Consider the following 10,979-nt stretch of genomic DNA (forward strand, 5'->3'; position numbering starts at 1 on the left):
CTGTCTTGCTTTCTGGGGAACAAACATTTTAGAAAATGTAATAGTTCTATGAATTGATGTTTATTCGTTTTGATTCTAAAAGTATTGAAAATGTAACTGAAACAAAAACTAGTTTTGATTTAATAAGCAATAATATAAATAAATCTTCATATTGACATAAATCGCATGTTTACAAAAAAGAGACGTAACAAACTCACACTTGAGAGAGTAACGGAGTATTTGTGTCAACGGTTGTGATTATTACATAAGAAAAACCATTTTTACATTTTGTTTAAGTTTGTGTATGTCCTAAGTTCCAAGCTTTAATTTTATGTTACACAGCTCAGGTATAGACATGTATTTTTACGTAAAGGAATGTAGAGCTTAATCTGCAATTAATTTTTCATGAAAAACCAACAGATGAATATTGCGACATATAAGTCTTTAATTCACAGAAAATGAACTTTGCTATTGTGTATTTTTAATTTTCAATAGAAAGCACACTTTAGTCAAAATTATTTAAATCATAAAATGTATAGCAATAAGTCATGTTTTTATAAAATGTAAAATACAAATATAATATATAAACGATCGTCTTCAACTTTTCAAAAATAGTTGGGTTACCTTTAATATTAAAATATAATGTAGGCAAAGTTGAATTCCATCCAAAACTGTTGTTTGAGTAGCAATTAACGGCTAATATAACTTCTGCGGAAAAAATAATATTATTGATATGTAACAGACCATTATTACATTTCACTGGTAAACGAAGGTTATAATATATATATATATATATATATATATATATATATATATATATATATATATATATATATATTTAAATATATATATATTTAAATATATATATATATATATATATATATATATATATATATATATATATATATATATATATATATACGAGCGGACCCGCGGCGTATCATACGCCGCTATTGAGTTGTTTTATTTTCTACTTTTCAGTAATTCATAATTTGTGAATTCTACAGTACCAATGCTGCCACTGAAAATATTTGCTTTAAAATACTAACCCCCCCTTTCTCCTAACCCCGACCCTACCCTTCCCCCCCCCCCCCCCCACCGTGAAAGCAGCCTCCTCTTACTTACCTCCTGTAAGTTTAAAATCGTTTCAAACTAAATTATCTGCCCCTAATAGCCGTCACTAAACCCGGCTCTACGATTTGTAAACATTTAGTTTGACTACAGCTCACCAGACCAAGTGGGGGTGGGGTGGGGGTGGTAGTGATAGTGATAGAGAGAAAGAGAGGGGACTGTAAGGCGCGCTTGCAGCTTGTTTTCTAGCGTCTCCCAGAAGAGAATTATATATATATATATATATATATATATATATATATATATATATATATATATATATATATATATATATATATAAGAAAATATCTTATCGACACAAAAATGCTATGAACAAGGTCACATTTGCAATGAGTGCAGTATGGATATAGATACAGGTGCCTGTTATAGCTTTAGAAAGCCAGGACAGATACAACGCAATTGGCCAAACGGGACCAGTACAACATGCAACTGGCGTACTAAAATTGTACATCGAGGGTCAGAAGACCTCAAAAGTCAATACTGCGATGATTCTGGGCACATTTCAAGGGTGTGTCCCACAGCGCAACGTAGTATGTTCAATAGAAGCAAAAAAAAAATTGGAGGAGTATCCTAACAAAGGTAGTGTCCTTCGTAGGTTATAAATGATAATAATTTAATGAATGTTAACTTTTTATCTTTTATAAGGAAGCATTTCTATGATCTCGTATATTCACTATATTGTTTTACATGTTATTTCAAGAGATGTTTATATTCGATTTAAGTGTATGAATAAAATAAATGAACTTCAACAAAACAAGGGTTATATTTTTTTAAAATAATCTGATGCTATATTGTATGTACCTTTTAGATTGTTATTTTATATATATTAGACGGTTATGATTAATGCAGCGATCAGAGTTACGGTTTTCGTGGCAATGTCAGCAAGAAAAAACACATCATACATAAAACCGTTTGGATTATACAGTGATTAAAGAGGCGATAATTACATTTCTTTAAATAGTGGTGTATTATTATAAATATTTATAAAATAATTGTTTTTTTAAGTACTCTGATATTTTAAAAAAAGTTTTGTTTAGATAAGTTTAGAATAACATGCTTAATAATATTTTTTTTTCTACATAAATTATTCACTACTTTAAAAACATAATATTACAATAATTTTTGTTTTCGAATTTTTCTCTTACGTTCTTTTACAAGACACATTTAAATAACTAAAGCTTTAAAAATATTATTGTTTTTATATCGAACGCAGATGATTTTTATGTAAAACCTTCCCTTTTTTAAAAAATATGTGATAATTAATAATGGAACGTGTTCAATCTTTGTAAATGTATAATTTGTAAAATAGTTTTTACTCTAGGCTAAGAAAAATACATTATATTATTAAGTTAAAGCTCTAACCTGCGTTTAAGGAAATAGTTAAGCTCCTCGCATCTGTTTCGTTCACCAATTTCCCATTTACAAAACATCTGATGGTAGTTTTTATACCGCTGTTGTCAAGTCGCCTTACAGTGCAATTTTTGTTTGTTTGACCGTCATCACAGCCTTCCTCAAATCCAATTTTAGGATAATCTAGAAACGAGAAATAAGGGCGCGATGTCTATTGCCAGCAGATTAAAAACATTTTTCAGCCACGTTTGTTTTGTATGTTTATTTACTTCAACTGACTTTCAAAATAAGAACCTTTGATAGTCTAAAATCATTGTAGCAAAATTTTAATATTCAAATACTTATCACAGCAACATAACATCTTGAACTTACCAACTTTGATAGTGTCCAGTACTCTGCTGTCACCAAAAATTTCAACTATTTCGTGGTCGGTAATATAGGGATAAATGATGGATTTTATTGATTTGTTGCCTATTCCAAGTATTTCTTGGGATATGAAATGTTCACATTTAGGAATTTCTAACTTCTCGCAAGCGGCTAACTTATCTGATTTAAAAGTAGTCTAAATGTATTTTTTTAATAAATTATTTCAATAATAATAAAAGCAAAATTAACTGATACTTTACAGCTATTAAAATATTTGCACAATGAATTATAACATGCAGTATGTTTGCATACATCTAAACAATCCAATAAAGGCATTTACGTGTGTAATAAAATACTAATGTATACCTTACTAATCAGTTTTAAACCCATTAATCGATTTATTGCCCTGTAACGTCTAACGGTACTGCACGTTATATGCAGGCCGTCGTCTCTGAATACATGGGTGCAGTTGATATCACGGAGTTTTTCTGAAAGTATAGACTTTCTGGTAGTATCAGTCTATGTGACCATTTGTTGCTATACACACATGTACGTGAACCATTAAACGTGTTTATTATCATGCATATAGATTCGAGCAAAAATAAACATAGACGTACACAAATACATTTACCAACAAATAATATTAAATGATAAAAAAAAAACTGCTGTGATAATACTTCACACAATTTTAAAAGAGTGGCCAAGAGACATACCAATTACTGTGAAAAGGCAGGTTAGCAGAATGATTTCATTTAAATCGCTTTTATCCGTTTTCATCGTTAAAGAAAGACCTCCTTCCATATCCAAACCGGTAACGTTTGGTATAAAAAAAACTGGTCTTGCATGTTACTTTGCCTGTAACATTGAAGTTTGCTCCGAAGTTCGTCGGGGACATATTTGTACAAACGTTTGTGGTATATCCACATTGTATTGTATTTTCTCCCAGCTTCCATATCACTCCTGTATTTTTCGAACACGGAAAATCTTGCGACGTTATTTGGTAATCCAAATCTTCTTTTGCTGGATTGCAGATATTTGCATCTGTATTACAAATCAAAAAAACAAAAAAAAAACTTAACATGTAAGGATAAAAGAATTAATGTTTTTTACCCATGTTCTCCGCCAGCTCTCGACAATGTGAGGAAAGGAAAAGAAATAGATGATTTTCTAAATCTCTATTATCATGAAAGTCAAGTTTTTGGCCGAATAAAAATTATTGAACATTATTGAACAGAGACATGCATAATTGCATATCGATGCAGACGCGTGGAGAGGCGTGGCAGGGGTGAGGACCGCACCGAGTGACACCATTTAGGGGGTGACACCAAGACAAAAATTGAAAAATGTAAAGAAGATATTAGTTTTTGCCAGTTCAATTAATAATTAATTTGAGTTAAAAAGTCACTTCACACTGCAAATCGGAGATTCCGACACGGGGAATTGGTGACACCTGGGCGTAGACCTGCTACTTATAGAGAAAACAATGGTACATGCAGCTTTATTAGTAACAGACTATTTATAGAATTTTCATTAAATGATAAGTCAATCAACAACTGAGGTAGGGTAACACTAATCTAATAATTTAATCGTAGCTTGACTCAGCTAAAATTAATAGGCGGATTAATATAACTTGTGCACAAATGTAAGCTATTAGAAAAAATAGGGAGGGGTGACAAAATTAAAAAAAAATATATGTAGGTATATATATATATATATATATATATATATATATATATATATATATATATATATATATATATATATATATATATATGTATACATATATATACATAAATATATATATATATATATATATATATAATATGTATAATATATATATAATATATATATATATATATATATATATATATATATATATATATATATATATATATATATATATGGGTTTACAGCTACTCCCCTACCCAAACAAACATGTGCACACCCAATGACGTTCAATGTCCGACCTATTAATACACTGAATACCAGCTACCGAACATGTTTAACTAAAAACGAAATTCTTGTGGCCTACTCTTTAACAGGCTGATTGAACCTGGAGCTAATTAAAATACACTAACATATATACAAAACAGTGATGCTGTATGAATTTATGTAAAGTAGTCAGTGCAAAGTAAAGAAATTATAACCTGAGTTACTTACTTGTAGTCTGCCATACAGCCAGAACATACAACGCCACAAACATTTTGGCCATAAACCTAGAAAACAATTCAAATTATATTAAAACATGACCGACACGTTTAACAGATTTCAATGTTAAATCTGATTAACATACATGCGCACAAGTACACATTATCATCATCTCGCAACTACCATGAGTACATGTCACAACAAGTCAACACCATTTCGTCCTGTCTCAGCTTTAGTTTTAGGCAGTGTTTCTTCCAGACTATTTTCTCCGGGCGGGGGGGGGGGCACTTGAAATTTTCCGGTGGGGGGGGGGGGTGGGGGGGCGGTAGACTTTCTTCGGGGGGGGGGGGGGGAGGACACTGTTAAAAGTATATTTCTTTTATATAAATTTCATTTTGTTCGGGGGGGGGGCATAGAAGAAACTCTTTAGGTCTCTCTACTTCAACTCTTTCTCTATTGATCTTCTAAATGTTTATTGTGGCCGTACTTGTTTTTTCTTGTTCATCTGTAAGCAGACCTAACCAAAGCGTCTGCTCTGATACTGAGCACCTGGCCCAACCATCTCCATTTACGTGTCTTATAACTACTGCTAATGGCTAAATGAGTGTTCCTCTTTTTGACTCCTAACTTGAGATGGTATTTTGCCAGAATATTCTCAGTATATGTCGCTTCAACTTTTTTTCTTCTATAATGTATAGACATAGTTCTCATATTTTTACTTTTCCGTATACTGAGTATAGAGGAAGTAATGTAATCGTGCACAAAAATCAAATGTAATTTTGACAGTTTTCATCGCTTTATACCTCAGTACTTCATCAAATACTAAGTTTAGGGGACTTCTTTTAATCGGGCAAAAATTTCAGTGTTCTATGTGTTATCAAGTCGGAAAAACTTAGCTTTATAATCCTGTCCGTATATCTGTGTGTGTATATGTGTCTGTAAACACGATAACTTGAGTACCGTTACAGCTATGTTGATGAAGTTTCAAATATAAGTATTATATCTAATTTTTAGTTCTGTTTCAACTTTTCAGCGATTTCCGGTAACAGGAAGTGGAACTTTTTCTACTTTCAATTTTTCAAAGCCCTATTATAGAATACTGTTTCAGATAAAAAATTGAATTTTCACGTGCAAATTAAAGATCTAATTCTCTGCCTTCTGTCAAACGTAAAGTAATTTCCGTTGACCGGAAGTAGTAATTTACGCTATTTCCGATGTCTCCAAAAAACGCACATGAATTTATAAAGTACTATTAATATCCCGCACTATTATGCACATTTTATCTAGCGTTCACTTGGTGTGCAATTATTTTTTTAACGAGATTCTATTCTATTTTTAAAAGTTTAAGTATTTAAAATGGATTTAAAATTGTCTACATCCCGACTTCCATCCCCCGTAGTGTTATATAAGAATATTCGAGAAAGTTTAGGGGAGATTACTCCCGCTTTATTCTATATTATGAAAGGTCATTTGTTTTATAAGTTCAAACTTATAGATCATTTATATAGAGTATATTATTTTTCTTAAACTATATTTCTCACAACTAACCTATTGATAAATGATATTTTTCTTTAATTATAATTGAAATAACTATGCCTGATAATTTTTTTTAAATTAAATACATTTTTTTTCCTGAAATTAGAAGGCTGTCTTGTACTACTCTTTCCTTAAAATTATACGCGCATTGTCAGGTTCATAGTTTTTAGTTTTGCAACTCTATAGTAAATACACATTTTAAAGTATTGAAAAAAAAAACAATTGCAAAAAAAAACAACGTTTTAATATCAAGCTTTTATCTAATAATGTAATAAATAAACCGGGAGTGATCTCCCCTAAACTTTCTCGAATATTCTTATGTAAAACAACAGGGGATGGGAACTCGGGATATAGACATGATTTTTAATCCATTTTAAATACTTAAAGTTTTAAAAATAGAATAAAATCTCGTAGACAAATTAATTGCACACCAAGTGAACGCCAAATAAAAAGTGCATAATAGTGCGCAATATTATTAGTACTTTAAAAATTTACATGCGTTTTTTGAGAATTCGGAAGTAGCGTAAATTACTACTTTTGTTCAACGGAAATGACTCAAAATTTAACAGAAGGTAGAGAATTAGATCTTTGACTTACATGTGAAATTTCATTTATCTATCTGAAATAGTACTCATGTTATAGGCTTTTGAAAAATTCAAAGTAGAAAAAATACCACTTCCGGTTATCGGAAATCGCTCAAAAGTTGAAACGGATCTACGATTTTAATAAAATACTTATATATAAAATTTCATCAACCTAGCTGTAACGGTACTCAAGTTATCGTGTTTACACACACACAGATTAGCACACAGAAAACGGACAGAATTGCAAAGCCCAGTTTTTCAGACTGGATTACGCATAAAACCTCTTAATTTTGATAAATCTGTATTGATCCTTTTTGCCCGATTAAAATAAGTCCTCTATACTCCGGATGTGATGAAGGACTGAGGAGTAAAACGTTGAAAACTGTCAAAATTTCATGTTATTTTTGTGCACGATTACAATACTTCCTCTATCGGCCTTACTCGTTTATACGAGAAAGTAAAAAGCAGAAAATAAATGGTTTTCTTTGAATATATCATCTATCTATCTAATACTACTAAAAGTCAAGTTTGTTTACATGTTTGAATATTTATTTGTTTTTTTGTTTGTTTGTTTGTTTGCCTGATTGACTATCTCGCATGGTTGCACACATCGTGGAAAGCTGTAAAATAGTATGTAGGTAGAGAAAAATGTTTGTTTTAAGACAGACTGTTAATCACACATTTATTTAAAGACGTTAATTAATTTATTGATTTATTCATACGCAGAGTAACCCATTATTTTTAAAAGTTTAGAACGACCACTACACTCGGCGGGACCGTGACGTCACAGTTTTTTGTTTACTCTTTAGTACAATAAAATGGCGGCGTCTATCGAAGAAAATTGTGTTCCCATTCAAAAGTTTAACGCGTTCTAAATCTAATTTTCTGTCGGTCATAACTTTAACAATACGTCCGTTTGCTGTATTTATTACGTTCCAACACTTATATCAATTTTCAACTGTCTTTTTTCATTTAGTTTTACAATAAATTTCTCTAGATCTAAAGATCAGCTGTCAAAGCAAAGTTATGAATCTAGCCTAGATCTAGATCTAGCCTAGATCTAGGTCACTAGACTCAATGTAAATTCTAGATCTAGACTTAATGTAAATTCTACATCTAGAATCTATTTCAGGCCTTAATACATCTAGAATCTATTTCAGGCCTTAATTATTTTATATAAATCTTTGTTTGGCTAATTTAAGATTAAATTTAATTTGAAAGTTACTACTACTAGACTTAGATCTAGATCTAGAATCTATCCGCGTAAATCAAGTTGCATAAAGACGGTAGGGGAGGGGAGGCGGGGGGGAGGCGGGGGGGGGAAGGGGAGGCGGGGGGAGGTGGATGGGGGAAGGGGGGGCGGGGGGGATATATGTTGGGGCGCCAAAATGGTTTGGAAAAATAAATTGAAAGGTTGAGGGGGGTTCAAATCGAAAGTTTGAGTGGGGGTGGGGGTGTGCACATCAAAAGTTTGAGGGGGGGGGGTCAAATCGAAATCTTGCGGGGGGGGGGGGGGTGGTTCAAATCGAAAACTTTGTCCCCGGGCGCCGGGAAGGGTCGCTATGCCTCTGAGTGACAGACGTGATGTTTTTTGATGGATGACCCCCGAAACCCACAGTTATCCAACGGATGACGGGTATTCTAGTAATACTCTACAATTTAAATTATTAGCAAAAGGTATCTAATAGATATTATAGTGAACTCTAGAACGCTACCCAAAAATCTTGAGTTCGAATTCGCGTAGAACGCTCCTGATTCCACTCAGCTCTGATGAGTACCTATTGCACGATAGGGAAGTAAAGGCGGCTAGACATAATGCTGAACAATTTTGATTAAAAGTGTGCTACATTTACTTATTAATAATTCGTAAGACGGTTTGTTTTTCAGTTTAGAATTTTAAATCTATATAGGCTATAGGAAAATGAAAATGTCTTTTACACATTACTATATTATTTATTTGATCGTAATGAAACTTTGTGAAGTTGAGTAGGTCTACATACCAGCTATGATTGACAGCATGATTTATTTATTTTTTTTATATCGGTGGGGTGTTGCTCCGTTGGAAGTATTCCATTGGTCGTCCCTTTACCTTATGCTAGATCCATTAACTGGGTGTCCTGTTTATAGCGTCAGGGTACTAGTTGTCGAAATGCAAAAGGTACGCCCTCTGACGCCCAGGGTTCGCGTGAAAATGTGCGACTTTGGCTCCCCCATGAGAACTATGCCGATCACAAGTGTTCTATAGAGAGCCTTACAGAAGGAATTCGGTGTGCTAAAATCAAACAAGGGGTAACCGGTAGATCCAAAATTCGCACGGCAACGCATTGGACAACGTGGAGGTCGCCGAAGAGTATTTCATTTCACCATTACGAAGGGTGATTGACGTACACTCAGTGTTTTTATACAGCACATCTTTGCACGTCTGGGTGGTAGTGTGGGTAAACCCACGACTCGACAAGTAAGAACCAAAAAATCTAGTGCTGAAATTTGTGAAATTTTAATAACTCGAGTTCAAATGATAACGTTCGGCGGATGCATTATTGTGTAGTTAAACGCGGGTATTATTTCTTGTTATCATATTAAATAACAAATAAGGTTGGCTAAAAATGAAATTAAAAATGTAAAACGTTTTATTAGAACCATAGAAAGTCACAGTGTTTTTATGTTTATTGTATTAAATATTTTTACTAGACGTACACATTTACCTTGGATTCAATCTGACCGCTACACTGCGCCACTCAAAACCGATATCCCACTATGCCCAACCGAGCCCTTTTAAAGCTCTTTACCCAAAATTAAAATGACTCCCTTCACCCGTACTCTACATCATTCATTCTAGGTCATCCAGTTAAGATATATTTTACGATAGGAAAATCATTAAGTAAGTGACATATTGTTTGAAAACGGGTGAACATAAAAGCAAGGTATTGATATTAGCTTACATGAGCACTAGTGTGGAAAATCAATACGTGTAAAAAAGAAGCGATCTACTAAAATATATAGAGCGGGAGTGAGGTCCCCTAGGCTTTCTTGTATAATCTTATATAACAGTAAACGTTTTGATGTCACCTCAAAAGGAATTTATTCAATTTATTTATTCAGCTTATTCAATAACGGTAACAGATTGATTTTCGAGAAAACACATAGAGGCGGCAAGATGTTGCAGCAAAATTCCCGGCAGTTCCCGGTAAACTTAGTCTCCCGGGAATTACACACAGGTCGATAGCAGCCATCGTATAGGATCTTTAATAAAACTGAAATAACCCTACTATTTCCGGATATAGGAGGCCATTTAAAAATGCAACGAAATCTATAGAATTTGAAATTACCACTTTAGTATACCGGAAATCGTCCAAGAATTAGCAGAAACAATCTATGTGAAACTTTGCTTAATGAAAGCAATATTCAAATTAATTGCTTTTGAGTACAATAGATATATTTTCCTATTTTGAGACTTTTTTGAACGCTCACATGTTAAACTTACATCGAGATTAAAAAAATAAAGAAAAGTTGAATTATAGAGCGACAATAGTTGCCAATAATCGCTCTTAAGAGATGGGGCAGTTAAAATTGGAAACGTAATCTTTTTTAAACGGATATCAAGGTAAAGCGATAGACTCTTAAGACTAAATGTATGATTTATGTTATATATCATATACATACATGCATATATATATATATATATATATATATATATATATATATATATATATATATATATAAATAAAATTTCTTACTTGCTATTATTCCTGTTTATCAAATAAAACGTTTCAGTATTATATATACCCTGCCATCGATAACTGTTAGCCATATATAACCAGCGCATGTAGGTCACGAAACCTGATACTGGCTGCAACTGGTTCGTGCTGGTCTATCGACCTCGCC

The 10,979-nt window shown here is 32.7% G+C and overlaps 1 protein-coding gene across 2 annotated transcripts in view; it reads right to left on the reverse strand.

The window, feature by feature from the left end:
* The window catches only part of LOC131950250 (uncharacterized), an 11,767-nt gene extending 870 nt beyond the window's left edge, over nucleotides 1-10,897 (reverse strand). Inside the window, exons 1-8 of one of the 2 annotated variants that reach the window (XM_059312325.1) lie at nucleotides 10,832-10,897; nucleotides 4,987-5,042; nucleotides 3,540-3,867; nucleotides 3,193-3,314; nucleotides 2,833-3,022; nucleotides 2,473-2,643; nucleotides 604-687; nucleotides 1-12 (exon numbers count right to left, since the gene is read on the reverse strand). The exon at nucleotides 1-12 is cut by the window's left edge and continues 870 nt beyond it. In XM_059312325.1, coding sequence (XP_059168308.1) covers nucleotides 1-12; nucleotides 604-687; nucleotides 2,473-2,643; nucleotides 2,833-3,022; nucleotides 3,193-3,314; nucleotides 3,540-3,627 — 667 coding nt within the window. In that variant the 5' untranslated portion in view covers nucleotides 3,628-3,867; nucleotides 4,987-5,042; nucleotides 10,832-10,897. Of the gene's footprint in view, nucleotides 13-603; nucleotides 688-2,472; nucleotides 2,644-2,832; nucleotides 3,023-3,192; nucleotides 3,315-3,539; nucleotides 3,868-4,986; nucleotides 5,043-9,799; nucleotides 9,896-10,831 lie in introns of those variants that run through there. The other variant, XM_059312323.1, reaches the window with a different exon arrangement.
* Between the last annotated feature and the right edge of the window lie 82 nt (nucleotides 10,898-10,979).

Source organism: Physella acuta, unplaced genomic scaffold (assembly GCF_028476545.2).
Source record: "Physella acuta isolate Inbredline_101_S28 unplaced genomic scaffold, ASM2847654v3 ptg000746l, whole genome shotgun sequence".
NCBI classification, from domain to species: Eukaryota; Metazoa; Mollusca; class Gastropoda; family Physidae; genus Physella; species Physella acuta.